The sequence below is a fragment of the Balaenoptera musculus genome, chromosome 1 (assembly GCF_009873245.2).
Source record: "Balaenoptera musculus isolate JJ_BM4_2016_0621 chromosome 1, mBalMus1.pri.v3, whole genome shotgun sequence".
Classification (NCBI taxonomy): Eukaryota; Metazoa; Chordata; class Mammalia; order Artiodactyla; family Balaenopteridae; genus Balaenoptera; species Balaenoptera musculus.
Window position 1 is genome coordinate 47836099 of NC_045785.1, and position 15528 is coordinate 47851626.

A 15528-nucleotide genomic window follows, 5' to 3' on the forward strand; every position below is an offset into this window, starting at 1 on the left:
ACACATTTTATTATATAATATCAAATTACAGTCATTATCCTCTTCACGATAAAAGTAGAAGTCTTTAAGTATTGAGAAGCTGTCAAACTCATGGAGACAGACACAAATTATACAAAATTCTAACATTTTGCTTGAAAGCTTGAATTTTATGATTGGCAACAAATATTGCCAGTTGTTTCCTTTGACGTGACAGGCTCATTTCATTTATTTTTGAGAAAATGTCAGCCAAATACCCAAGTGTGAATAATCATAGTTATTCAAGAGCAGGGATGAATCAACTTACCCAGGGTCCCCTAGCTAGTAAGTGACTAGAGACCAGGTCTTTCTGATTCTGTTATATTGTATTACCCGATGTCTAAATTGTTTGGGACTTGCCAAAGCATGTTCTTACAATAGTGTATTGTGGTATTTTTCCTAGAGAGCATGAATGGTTTAAACAAGATTTGCCCAGTTACTTATTTCCTGAAGACCCCTCCTATGATGCTAACGTCATTGATGATGAGGCTGTGAAAGAAGTGTGTGAAAAATTTGAGTGTACAGAATCAGAAGTAATGAACAGTTTATATAGTGGTGACCCTCAAGACCAGCTTGCAGTGGCTTATCATCTTATCATTGACAATCGGAGAATAATGAACCAAGCCAGTGAGTTCTACCTCGCCTCTAGTCCCCCAACTGGTTCTTTTATGGATGATAGTGCCATGCATATTCCCCCAGGCCTGAAACCTCATCCAGAAAGGATGCCACCTCTTATAGCAGACAGCCCTAAAGCAAGATGTCCGTTGGATGCACTGAATACAACTAAGCCCAAATCTTTAGCTGTGAAAAAAGCCAAGTGGCATCTTGGAATCCGAAGTCAAAGCAAACCGTATGACATTATGGCTGAAGTTTACCGAGCTATGAAGCAGCTGGATTTTGAATGGAAGGTAGGAAATTGTAGTATATGGAGATCATTTGTAGAAGCCATTTTCTGTGTTGTAAGCTGCTCTGATCTGCTGAGTTGAGTACTAAGGTCAACAAAAAAAGTTGGTTTTGATTTAGATATGAATTTAGTGGTCTTGATGCTTCTGGCTGATAAATCCCATTCTTTCCAATAAAGTACCATGTGCATTCAAAACAAAACAAAACAAATCTCTGTAAGGATGAAGAACTGTCAATGTTGGGGACCTATGTATTTTTTAAATTATAGAATAGCATTCTTGGCTGAGAAACAAAGTTTTAATCAACTTGAAATCTCTTGAGAAATTAATCTCTTGAATTCAAGAGAATTTAATCTCTTGAGAAATCTCTTGAAAACCTGTTTCAGCATGCATCATAACAATAAAAAGTCATGTGTCTTCAAAGATACTATGTTTTTACTTTTCTCCTCCTTTTTAAGGGAGGGTTTTTTTCTTTTTGCCAGTAGCTGTAACAGCAAGTGGTTGATACAAATTATACCATCAGAACATATTTATTCAGTAAAAAAATACTTTTCTGTAAGTTGAGAAAAATGTGTCTTATTTGGCTTGTTCTTTTAGTCCTTAGTTGCGGTATATTTTTCTTATTCTCAGCCCACATTTTACTTTTTTATTAGTGCTCAAATTCATTTCAATTCTATTTGAGTATATGTGGGGGAAAAATCAGTTTTTCATTTTCAGGTATCTTTTACTCTTGTTCCTTTCTTGAGGACTGTGAATGTACTTTTTTTTTAACATCTTTATTGGAGTATAATTGCTTTACAATGGTGTGTTAGTTTCTGCTTTATAACAAAGTGAATCAGTTATACATATACATATGTTCCCATATCTCTTCCCTCTTGCGTCTCTCTCCCTCCCACCCTCCCTGTCCCACCCCTCTAGGTGGTCACAAAACACCGAGCTGATCTCCCTGTGCTATGCGGCTGCTTCCCACTAGCTATCTATTTTACGTTTGGTAGTGTATATATGTCCATGCCACTCTCTCACTTCGTCCCAGCTTACCCTTCCCCCTCCCCATGTCCTCAAGTCCATTCTCTAGTAGGTCTGTGTCTTTATTCCTGTCTTACCACTAGGTTCTTCATGACCTGTTTTTTGTTTTCTTTTTTTTTTTCCCTTAGATTCCATATATATGTGTTAGCATACTGTATTTGTTTTTCTCTTTCTGACTTACTTCACTCTCTATGACAGTCTCTAGGTCCATCCACCTCACTACAAATAACTCAATTTCGTTTCGTTTTATGGCTGAGTAATATTCCATTGTATATATGTGCCACATCTTCTTTATCCATTCATCCGACGATGGACACTTAGGTTGCTTCCATGTCCTGGCTATTGTAAATAGAGCTGCAATGAACATTGTGGTACATGACTCTTTTTGAATTATGGTTTTCTCAGGGTATATGGCCAGTAGTGGGATTGCTGGGTCGTATGGTAGTTCTATTTTTAGTTTTTTAAGGGAACTCCATACTGTTCTCCATAGTGGCTGTATCAATTTACATTCTCACCAACAGTGCAAGAGTGTGAATGTACTTCTAACGGAAGAAAAAAATTTTCAAACATATCATGTAAATATTCATTTGACATGTTTTTATTTCATGATTTGTACATGGAATGAATAAACAAAATAATATTTCCTTAATACCATTTTTAAAAAAACAGATCTCCCTTTTCCGAAGCAGTTTTATTTAGTTAAAAAGGAGATGTTAATGTCTTTAAAATTCTTACTGAGAAATTTTTGGAACTAATTTGATAAGATGTTTTGAAAACCAGAATCTTCGTTATCTGAGTTGCGGTTTTATTATCTTCAAAAGCCAAATAGTATCTTCTTTACGAGATTACTACGATACTTAAATTTTGTGGCAGTACCTGTTAACAGTGCCTGATTCAAACCATTGACATGTTATTTGTCCTTTTTCTGTCTATTCTATATTCATAGGTAAAGGTATCCAAGTTGATACCTTTGGGCAACCAATATATTACTGATGGTTTAGAGTGGAGGCATATCTGGAAAGAAGGCTGGACTCTCTAGAGTCTCTGAGTTCCCTTTGAATTTTAACTGTTGTACACAGTACTGTTAGTGGGATTAAATAAATACTAAACTACTATGTAATGTTAAAAAAAAAGATCATTCAGGAATTCCCTCTCTACCCCACCTCTATCAGTTATTTGTTTTGATATTATTCTTTGCAATAAGAATAAGGGAGATATTTTGTAGTTTGTTATTTTGAATGTTTTTCCTTAAAGATTTTTCTTTTTAGGTAGTGAATGCATACCATCTACGTGTAAGAAGAAGAAATCCAGTGACTGGCAATAATGTGAAAATGAGCTTACAGCTGTACCTGGTTGACAATAGAAGCTATCTTTTGGACTTTAAAAGCATTGATGGTAAGGAAGCCATGCAGGCATGAGCTCTGAGAAGATAAAACTTGGCACTAGTTGACAAGATGTTAAACCATCTCAAAGACATGGTGGGTAGGTCTTCTATACTGGTTTTTAAGTAATCTAGATTTAACTAAAAATGTAAGTGAAACAAAAAGGATTGAAGACGTGGAAAATCTCTAATCTAGCACTTCTCCAAAAGAAGTGCTTCCTTGGTATAAAAAATGTCATTTGTATTGTTGGCTGTGGAGAAAAGTAAGGAACAACAGGAAAGCAGTTTTTACCTAAAATTAGCTGATGTTGTTAGATTCTTTGTTACACTTCTCCATTCATCTTTTATCAGTAAGCATTATAATATCTAAATGTCATTCTTCATCAGCTTCTCTCATCTTGGGTGGCCAAGGTATCCAGATAGGCCTTTCCTGGGATTTGGGCTGGATTTTGGTGCCCATGGCCATCCAGGAGGCAGAGGAGTCAAGGGAGGTGGTCATGTCCAAGGACCTAGTGTGTGCCAAGAGTCAAACCTGGCTGAGCAAGTGTGCTTATTCCACTCAGAGGCCCAAGTGGGATACAAGTAGAATAAACCAAGAGTTCACTGCTGGATGGAACCAGAGGAAAACTGAGTTCATAGTTAGGGAAGTTGTTTTCAACAGCATTTAAACATTTTTCTTGAACTGCCATCAACTGTAGCTGTGTTTATGTGGTCCCCAGACCACCATCATCAAAATTACCCAGAGTTCTTGTTAAAAAGAGGATTCTTAGGAACTCTCCCAGACCTAGCAAATCAGAATCTCTGGAGATGGGTCCTGGGAAACTGGGAATCTGCATTTTTAACAAGATTTCCCTTGCCCCTTCCCCTAGGCACTTGCAATGTAAAGTGAAGGATCGGTGCAATGGTAACTTTTGTTTTTATCTTAATGATTTTTTTCTGTTGATACAACATAAGAAAATAATCTTCCAAAGGTGTGCTTTCTTCAAATGAAAGGGATATCAGTTTGATTTCAAGGTTACTGTCGAATACTATGTTGAGAAGGATTTAGGAGTCACATTTTGACTGTATGGGAGTGTTGAGATTGGTTAGTGATGTCTGTTATGATTGTGGGAGGGAAGAGCTTTTGCCACCCCTGCTCCTAAAACACTGAAACATGACATTTGCTGTCAGGTTGCCCTTGCTCAGATGTGTTTACTTAATATTCTGAATAAGGTGTCTTCATAGGAAGGGCTCGGGCAAATATACCTTTCATATAAATTGCACTTCTTTGGTCCATTTCAGATGAGGTGGTGGAGCAGAGGTCTGGTTCCTCAACACCTCAGCGGTCCTGTTCTGCTGCTGGCTTACACAGACCGCGATCCAGTTTGGATTCTGTAACTGCGGAGAGCCATTCACTCTCTGGCTCTCTCATGGGCTCCTTCATCGGAAGCACATCGTCTTCAGTTCCACCTCGCCTGGGCAGTCACACCATGGATTTTTTTGAAATGTGTGCCAGTCTGATCACTACGTTAGCCCGTTGATGATCTTTCCTTAGTTTCTATCTTTCTGTTTTTGCACTGTGAAAATCAGATATATTCTTTAAATTATTGTTTTACTTATGGATATCACATACTCTGCAGTACTGGTTGAGAGCTGTGACTGTCTCCAGGGGACACTCAACGCCACTGAAATTACTGAAAACGAAAAAGTCTGACATTTTATTTACTGTAGACATCTGTAATTCTGTTTTGCCTGTGATAAATTTACATAGGTAGTATCTTTAATACGTGAACATTGATGAAGATTATTGTTAATCTAAGATTGTGGATTCACTACAGATGATTAATACACCTTTACTGGTGAACCATCTCCGTCAAAGGGTGGTTTGGCAACATCTTCTTGCTTTACTGTTGAGTGTAGATAAATCCAGTTTGCTTTCTAAATTTCAGCAGGCTTTAAGCTGTGTTTATGCACAAGAAGATTAAAAAATAGCACAAACATTAGTAAGATAGTAATTAAATGTTGAAATCTCAAGAACCAGCCCCCCAAATTTCAGAAACCAAGTTCTGCTAGCAGTTTTTGCAAATATTGCCCAGTGTTCAACAGAAGGGCTGTGGTCCTGAAACAGGTAACGGCCATTTCCAGGTTCCTTAAAAATAGCTATAACCAACTAGAGATTTTATCTTGAGATTTTCCTGAATAACATATTTAAGAGCCTTCAAGGTTCTACTCAGTACTGGAACATCTGGAATTACAACAACATTTGTCTTTTTCATAAACTTATATCATTTTACAACATGCCTTCAAAATCTACGTTTCTCAAATTCTTTTTCACTCTATTTATTTTTGTACTTCACCAAGCATGATAAAATAGACAGTTAAATGAAACAAAGCAAAATGTCAACAGTCTCTTAAAGAGAACTCTTTATCTTTGATCCCTTATTGTGTGTGGTGGCGAGGAGTTTGGTGTGTATGTGTGTGTCCTGTTGTATCCCATAATGCTAATTATTCCTCAGAAGTTTGTTACTGTATTCACCCCCCTCCCTCACCTTCCCTAGTCACCTTTGTCTTTGTTTATTGTTTGATCCTTACTGGCTAATTGACTCAGCTTTGACATCTTTTCTGGTTCTCTTTCTTTGTTCTATATCTTGGTTGCTAGCCATCCAATTTGAAACACTGTTCTGGCCCTAAGGGCTTTTGTGTACTTCCAAAGCTTGGTAGGCTGTGACTTTCACTGTTGAACCTGGTAGGGCAGGGAAGCCTTAAACACTCAAAAAATTCTCTCTTGAATAAATATATGTGTTGTTTACATATATACATATATGTATTCGCACCAGTGCTTTTAAATGAAAAACCAAACTTTTTTTTTTTTTTTGGCTTTGTGCAGGTTTTTTTAAGGCTTTTAAAAAAACAAAAAACCTATATACAGCAGGGTAGATAATAGCCCATTGATTACATTTTGTTTTAGTAAAAATATTTAATTTTAAAATTATGTATAATTTATCGAATTTGTATTTATTCATTTGTCTTGTTTAATATGTTATAATTAACAATCTCATTCACCTGACTTACCCTATAAAAGACTAAGCTCTTGAAAACAAAAAGTGACATTGCCTTGACAGGTTTCTCTTTGCCAAAAATAATGTGTTTTCTACCAAGAAGCAAATGAGAATGTTAGACCAGATTTCTCTTGTGTTTATGAAAGACAAGTATGTCTATCTTTAAAGAGCTTTGAGTCAGGAGTTTGCAGTGTGTCACATCATATTGTTTTGCAGAACTTTTTAAAAATGGTGTTATATAACTTTTAAGCCTGACTTCTTAATATCAAAATACAAGGAATCCTTGTTAGCCAATTTGGGAAAGAGGGTGGGGTTGCAGTTAAGATGTGTGAAGTTTAAACCTTTGAAAGATTGCCATCTAGTGGCATCGAAGGATACTTTTTTGTGAATATTTTTATAGGGAAAAGCAGTCCTGCTGCATATAGGTATGGCATAATTTTGGCCTCAACAAATGTGTAAATACCTCTTTTGGGAAAAACAGGACCACCTCATAATACTTGCCTATGAATGGGGTGACCTTCAAAATAAGGAATTAATTTGATTCCTTATTCCCAATAACAAAATCCCTAACAATTTTGAAGACAGAGAAATGGTAGGAAGGAATCCAGTGGCATTTTAGCTTCTTTAGTCTAATGAATCAAATGTTAGAAACTTATATTAAAGTTGCTTTAAATGGATGATTGTCATGTTTTTTAAGAGTTAAAAAGTTATTTACTATTTTCTCATTCTTGCCAGTATTTATGAATATCTACATTTTGATAGCCACCTGTTGAATTTTAGGAGAACCAAGGGTCACAGTTTGGGTTCTTGTGTCCTTAAGTTTTTAGAGCACAGCTCTTCTGTGAATGTAGATGGTGTAGTACTTTGTAGAGACAAGATTACAGGAGACTCAGCCCAGCATAATGGGGCTAGAACATTTTCATAGGAGACTCTTTGTTGCTAATGAGTAGGGAGAGGGAAAGAAATCAGTTGCTAAATTCCCACATTTCAGTCTTGTAAACTGGGTAATTGTGGATGTGGTATGTGGTAGACAGACCTGGGGTAGGAACAGTCTCTTCATGTTAAGATTCTGGAGGAGAGCTGCTGTTATTAGGCTACAGATAAAGTCTTAGCTATATCATGGAAATGGAGTCCATACTGGTTCTAGAATAGCATTTCCCAAACTGCCTTCTGTCAGATGCTCTGTGGAAAAGGGGTTTCATTGAGCAAGTTTGGAAAATGATGCATGTTACTCTCCTGCTTGAAGATGACAAAGGATGTGGGCATAAAGACTTTGACCAGTCCTTCTGTGAAAAAAAGAAAACCATTTAACTTTGTTTAATCCTGCTTTGCCCAGATTAATTTAAACATGGTTTTAAACTTACCATCTCCTGGGAAAAAACATATTTGAAAAATACTATTTTAAGAAAATTATTGTACCAGGTTGCCATAATGGGTAGATAAGAATAAAATTAAGATTTCCTTTTCCCTTATCAGTTGTTGGAGAGAATCTGGTTCAAAATCAGAATAATTTCATTTAAACCTGTAGACATATTCATCTTGAGCGAATGCTGGATTAGTAGAATTTTATATGTCTACAACTTGTTTCATAGCACCTTGATTTTCTTAATCAGGTTGTGGTATTTTGTGGAGGGAAAAATTTATTCTTTTTTGTGTTGAATGGATAACTGAAAAACCTTAAACAAGATTACTTCTAAAAATGGTCTAAGAGACTAGTAACTAATGCTTATGGCTCTATGGGTAATGAGTCAATAACATTGATTCTTACTTTCAGAAAGTATAGTCAGTGAACATTTTCTAAATACTTTTATATATAGAACACCATATTTAGACCTAATTCCTGTTATTCTTTAATGAAGGAACAAACAACATCCCGAATTAGATATGTTGGGAGGGAGGGAGGCAAACTATTATAAGTTGGGCTTTTGTTTTGATCAACAAATTTTTGAGACACTTTTGTAACCACTAGTGTTTGCATTCCTTGATACTTGCCAGCTATAAAGAGAATCCAAGAGCCTAAATTATTCAGAAATAACAGTATTCCATGTCAGGGAATTGGCTATATGTAGTACAGACAATTCTCCCCTTTATGCAAATAGGTTTCCTGGGACAGTTACATAATCCTGGGCTTGCTTTCTCTTATTCCCTAGCCAGTTTGTACTCAGGGAATACAAATTGATTTTTTATTAGATGAGACATAATTGAGAAGATAATCATAGACAACTGTTACAGATTTTTTGACTATTTGGATTTATCTGTAAACGTACAGTATATTGAGTTAATATAAGCAATGCACCTTCCATTTATAAAATATAAGATCTTGGAATGTGCCTCCCATAGACACTGCATGTTTATCTATTCACTGGTTAATAATTTAAATCCTGTTAATGGTTGTGAAATCTCAATATCTAAATGCTAGACATGTTCACAGTTTTGTCTGTTTTTATTTCTTTTTAAAGACCTCCACGTTTTCAATTTGGCACGTCTTTACCTGATCATTCTGTCACTCTGTGACTTAAAATAGGGAATGTACTTTATTTTAATAATAGTTCTCAGAAACTCTAAAATTCTGGATGAGGGATCTGTGCAATCTGTTTGTAAGTCACATCCTGTGTTGGGCCTCATTTTTGTAACCTCTAAAGTGGGAGGGATAGATTAAAAGACCTCTGAGTTACCTTTCAGCTTTAAGGTTCTGTCTTCTCTGCCTTTTCATATGATTTGTATTAGTGCTCACTTTTTACACATTTAGAGATTTTATACTTGTGTGAATGGTCTGTATTTGTTTGGCGAGGTGTTTTGAAGGTATATACTAAAATATTTTTCTAAATACAGCTGCCCCCCTGGAATACAAATGGTAAAAATCATCCAGAAAACCAAACATGTTAAAACGTCATGTGCACTTGCCGTAAAGCAAAAGATTACTAATTTGGAGTGATGGAAGTGTTCCATACATTTTAATAGTGATTTTTAGATCCAGAGACCCTCCATATCTTCTATTAACTTATTTAATACGTTATGGTAACCTTGTGAGTTAACGATTTTCCAGATGAGAAAGCAGGACCAGAAAGCTCTTCACAAGGCTTTAATGCCATACAAGTGTTCAGTGTTGATCACTGCTCTTTATATGCCCCCTTCCTCTGGGGGAAAACAGTCTGAATCACTGAAATATCTGCATAGTTGAGTAATAAAAATAAAGATGTATTGCTTTCAAGTCTTAGAGTGACATGAAGTAGTTTTAACTGAATATTTTTTAGTTTAATTATTTGAACCAGTTGATTGTACTAACTAGATGTAATTATCGTAAGTATTTATGATTAGCATATTGATTTTTGTTAAGTACTTCGAAGTTATTGAGGGTGCTTAAAAAATACTGAAGAAACTTTTTAGGACATGATTCTTCCTTTAACTTTATTTATATGAATCTCATAGCACAAGATTTTTTAGAAAGTAAAACTAGCCCCAACTCCTATCTTAAATTATCATAGTTTTTGACTATTAATCTAAATTAGGCTTATCTAAATTTCATATACAGATTGATAATTTTTCATTTTATATGCATATTAGATGATAAGACGCTATTTTCATAGAGTATATTTCTATTCACAGACTACCTAATCATTATTGGCTTGATATGGATTCTTTCAAACCTTATAAAAATTTGAAATGTAATTTATGTTTGAGCTTTTAAAAGTGTATCTTATTTAAGCAAGTTGCTGGCATCCTTACCAGCCTTTCCCTATGTAATTATAATGCATTTGATGCCACTGAACAGTAATAACATAAAGAACAGGACCCACGGTCTAGACTATGTTGAGTTTTAATTAAACTTTTTCAGTCATAACCTGATAAGAATCAGGCTGGGTCTAGAAGTTAAACTGCGGGGCTGTATTAATTTCATGAGCCAATGTTAATGCTTACTGCCAGCCTGCATAGCAGTGCCAGTTTGCAGCCGTGATTGTGTGTGTGACTTTTGGTAACTACTGTTTATATGTGAAGCAGCTCAGATGTTATGGAAGTAGCTCATGATTATTTGGACAAGCAGGGTAAGTAAATTTAAGTTACGTTTGAAAAAGTGCAATTAAGGAAATCCGAGAGCAGAATGCTCTTTCCAGGAAAAAAGTGAAGTGCTTGTAGAATATCCTAGCATGACAACTCTTTTGAACATACAGAGAATTTTGACAGGGTTCGTACAGTGGGAATTTTTTAATTCGCGGTTTGCTACTTTGTGTCGATTTAGAACTTCAAGGAAGGATGGGAGGGAGGCTCAAGAGGGAGGGGATGTGGGGACATGTGTATACATATGGCTGATTCGCTTTGTTGGGCAACAGAAACGAACACAGTATTGTGAAACAATCATACTCCAATAAAGATGTATTAAAAAAAAGACTGAAGAAAAAAAATAAAATTTCAAGGAAGGAATAGGAACATTCTAGCCAAGGAGAACTGCATATTTAATTTTTGCTGCTAATTTAAGCATGCATTTTTCACAGCTAAAAGTCCTTTTTAAGTTTTGTTACAAAGAAAGTCATTTTTCTAGACAGATAACATTTTCCTAAGATGGAAAAAAACAGATCCACTAAAAAAACAAAAACACCTTAATTAATTGTGCCTTTTCTCTTGAATTGTAGGACTAATAATTAGTCAAAAACTTGTTTAAACTGTGTTTTTTCCCTAATTCCTCTCATTTTTCCTTAAATCTGTCCTCCACAAACAGTCACATTGTTTGCTTTTGCCTGTTTGTTTTCAGGTTCCTTTGGCCAGACCTCACTATCATTGTCAGAAATTGTTCACTAAATGTGTTTTTCTGTTTGTTTTATGTTGCTTCACTTTTTAAATCACCTTGGTAAAAGTTTGGCTGCCTTTTCATGTTTTTAAAATGAATGCAATGAATAGCAGTCTTTATATTTCGACCCTTTAAAAAGTTTGTAAAGGAAAGAAATAATGCAGAGCAAAGAACAAAATCTAATTTTGAATCTGATTCTCAGTTTGGCTGCTTGACAGCAGCAAGTCATATAACCTCATTTAGTTTTTTCATCTACAAAATGTGGATAATAACCTACCTCACAGGTGTGTGTGAGAAACTGAAGGCCCTTGTTTAAAATACAGGCTTTATCATCATATTTAATGTAAATCCCTTCCTTTTTTTTAATAGATATCTTTGATACTGATAGGATGAGTATCTTCATTGTAGGTAAGTCTTATGTGGTAAGAATATAGTGGTAAAAATGTTTAAAAGACCACAGTTTTACAAATTATGGTATTCTTATTTTAAGGGACTTAAAATTTCTTGAAAGTATCGAATATCCAAATATCAAATTTGTCTTTTGTTGCAACAGATATTCAGAACTTCTTAAACTGTTGGCTGAAGATGCCTTAATGTACCAAAATACAGCTTTCTCTCCAGACTATTCACAAATATCTATGGTTGTATGATGTTTTGAGTGTTTAATGTAAAATTGTTAGAGAACTGTGAACTCTAAGCATAGTAATCTTAATGTTGTTTTAGGAAGAATGTTTGTGTTCTGTATCATGTATGCTTAAATATCATACAGTGACTTTTGAGTGCAACAAACAAAACTGAAAGTTGAGAGCCATTAGGTTGTGTCCATGACAATCATAAGAAAATGTAAGATTGGATATTAATTGTTCAAAAAATTTTCAAGAACACTTTGCATTCATTCTTTCTTAGCCCATCTTTGGAAAACAAATCCCATAGGCTGATGCATTTACCCACCGAAGCACTTAATTACATATCTATTAAAACAATTTTTTAACTGTTGAAATTGGGATCATTTTTCTATAATTCATTTCAGGAAGAGGAAAAAAAAGACCAGACTCTTAGTGCTTTTGTGTTTTAATAACCATAGATTCAAAGTTCAGTTTTGTTTGTTATGTATTTTTTGTGAGTGTTAAATGATCAGTGGGAAGAATGTCTTCCAGCAACGGTGTGGTAAAGATGTCTTCTTGAATTACACAGCATTTCATAGTTACAGGTTCTCCCTAGTTAATACTTGCACTGTACAAACTCATAGGTAACAAACACAAAAGAGAAAAGCAGCCTGTCTGATTACTTATAAGCTTTTTTCACAAAATCAAATTAAAGTCTCTGGTTAATTTGAAAGCTGTTTTGTTTCTGTTCAGTCATTAAGCTAATATTCTGCAACTCAATTAATAGTTACAGACAAAGCCATTGTAGAACTTTGGTGCCTGTGATTCCATGGAGATTCCATACCATCTTTGTCCACTTTTGTCTTCCTTGTTCTACACTGTAGTTTCTAACTTTAGCCATTGTATTAGTTTCCTATTGCTGCCATAAGAAGTTACTACAAACTTAGTGACTTAAACAACACAAATGTATTGTCTTACGGTTCTGTAAGTCAGAAGTTCGGCGGGCTTAGCTGTTGTTTGTTTCTGCATCAAGTCACACAGGCTGAAAACCAAAGCATTGGTAGGGCAGGGTTCTGGGGCAGAGTCTGTTTCAAGGCTCATTCAGGTTGGTGGTGAATTTAGTTCTATGCTGCTGTGGGATTGCAGTCCCATTTCCTTTCTGGCTCTTGGCTAGGGATCACTTGCAGCTTCTAGAGACCAGCATCATTCTCTGGTCCATGGCTCCCTTCCTCTTCAAAGCCAGTGACAGGGGGCTTATGCTTCAAATGTCACCTGCCTCTTCTTTACTACATCTCTGACTGGCTGACTCTTCTGCCTTCCTCTTCTTTTTTTTTTTTTTTTTTTTAATATTTTATTTATTTATTTATTTTTATTTATGGCTGTGTTGGGTCTTCGTTTCTGTGTGAGGGCTTTCTGCAGTTGCGGCAAGTGGAGGCCACTCTTCATCACGGTGCGCGGGCCTCTCACTATCGCGGCCTCTCTCGTTGCGGAGCACAGGCTCCAGTCGCGCAGGCTCAGTAGTTGTGGCTCACGGGCCTAGTTGCTCCGCGGCATGTGGGATCGTCCCAGACCAGGGCTCGAACCCGTGTCCCCTGCATTGGCAGGCAGATTCTCAACCACTGCGCCACCAGGGAAGCCCATGCCTTCCTCTTCTGATTGATTGTAAGGGCCCATGCTAGTAAATAGGGCTCACTTCGATAACCTCCCTATTTAAGGCCAGCTGGTTAGCAAACTTAATTTCATCTATAAAGAAGTCCCTTTTTTCCAAGTCACATAACATATTTACAGGTATTAAAACCAGGACACGAAGATCACGGAGGCCAAAGTTCTGCTTACCATAGAAGACCTCAGGTTTACAACAAAATTTTACACTGAAGGCTGCTGAGAATAGAGAACAAGCAATGTAGATGTGGTCCTATGTGCTTATGATGGTCACCTCCCATATTTATATATCTAAAAGCAACTTTTTGAAAAATATTATATGCTAGCTCTCATTAAAAACACATCAAAGTCAAGCTATATAAGATTTCAATTTGCTTTATCCAAAAACTTTTAGAAGAACAGATTTGTTTTTATTAGCGAATACTTTTTTCCTTTAGTTCCTAAATTGTATGGGTAATAGATGCTTATTGTAGCAAATCTGAGTACAGGAAGTTTGAAGCAGCTGAAAAAAATTATCCGAACCCTGTTACCCAGAAACAACCACTTCTTAGGAATTTGTCATTATATATTGACTTTTTGCTCTTCCTCTTCTTCCCCTCAGAATCTATGTTTTAAAAGTTCTGAACATGTGCGGGAGAGGCCCTGCTCAAGAGAATGCTATGTCGACTTGGAAGACCAAGTGTGTCAGAGGTACTCAAAAGGAGGAAGGGACAGCTTTGGTGGTGCATGTTAACAGGTTGCTGGTGGCCCGGCCTATAAATGAATGAGAGGCCCAGTGGTAGCCTCTGTTAGGGTCAAGTCCCTTTGTAAGCTGTCTTTTATCCAACAGACTGTTGTCATCTTTAATGATTTATTTTTATGCAAAATTAAACAGTAAAATAGAAACTGTTTTTCCATTGAAATGTTCTGCTAGATTAGGGTTTCTAGGAGACAGATGACATTTGCTTGAGACATTACTGAAACTTTAGTTATGATGTTTACATTAAAGGACCTTGTAGATTAATAGTGTATGAAGTTGTTTAGTTTCAGTGCCGTGATTTAAAGAATGGAAGAAATGTGGCTGATTGATTGATTGATAGCGAAATAGAAACAACTACTTTGATGTGGATGGAATGTTCTTCCTAAAAATGTATTCCATATCAATAAATAGTAATTAGGTACTAGTTTATATTAGACCAAATGGTTTATACTTCAAAAAGCATAGAAAAGTGTTCAGTTTCAAAAGCCTGTTAGGTATATCTATGTAAAATTATTACATCCTAGCCATTCTTTCAAGTCTTAACCTTTGAATTTCAAAAACCTGTTTTTGTGTTCAGCATCTTCCAACTTCAGAAAAGGCCAGGTACTAAAAATAACGACACTTAGACAGTATTTTGTATTAAGGATTTTAGGACACTTTTATTTATATTATTACATTACAGCCTGACAACAACCCTGAGAAGGAGACAAGGTGAGTGTTATTAGCCCTGCTTTACTGATGAGGAAATGGAGACTCAGAGCTGAGTCATGGAATTAATTAGAATAAGAGGCCATGCGATGAGATGGAATGTGCGTGGGACAAACCTGTGTCAGGTAAAATGTAGTCCCACGGCCATCTCAGGATTTAAGATACTTCATGTTTTGGTGCAGTGGCAAGTGTGATATGTGGGTTTTGATCCTCTTTTGTACAGGATTATTGCAGGAATGGTGTCTGCTCAACATAGCCCTGCACTCCCTCTGGCTTACCACCTTGCCCATGGGCCATACCTGTCCCATGTCCTCCCTTCTACCGTGCCCATTGTGGGAGAGGGCTGCTGTTGCCTGGTCGCCCTGCCTCTCACTGAGAAGTAAGTTCAATCCAGGGGGGTCCAAGCAGAAATAATATATTCCCAGTCTTTCTTTGGTGCCAGCCTTAATCTCATCTCCCAGAAAAGAAATCTCAGTGTCACTTCCTAATTAATTCCTTTTCTCTCTCACTTCTACCTCTAATGGGGCTCCTGAAACTATATATTTCTATTGCTGCCGTCTTAAGGTCTAGTGGTCTGTCTTTCTTACGCCTCGAATATTGCAAAAATAACTAGTCTCTCCTCGTTCTAATCTGCCATCCATAATCTGTCAGTCACCCATATTGCCATGA

The 15528-nt window shown here is 36.3% G+C and overlaps 1 protein-coding gene across 4 annotated transcripts in view; it reads left to right on the forward strand.

Moving 5' to 3' along the window:
- PRKAA2 (protein kinase AMP-activated catalytic subunit alpha 2) overlaps nt 1-12483 on the forward strand; it is a 66244-nt gene extending 53761 nt beyond the window's left edge. For all 4 annotated transcript variants that reach the window (XM_036842281.1, XM_036842290.1, XM_036842298.1 and 1 more), the window contains 3 exons: nt 419-923; nt 3212-3338; nt 4606-12483. In XM_036842281.1, the coding sequence (XP_036698176.1) occupies nt 419-923; nt 3212-3338; nt 4606-4844 (871 nt within the window). In that variant the 3' untranslated portion in view covers nt 4845-12483. The remainder of the gene's footprint in view (nt 1-418; nt 924-3211; nt 3339-4605) is intronic.
- Nucleotides 12484-15528: the final 3045 nt, after the last annotated feature.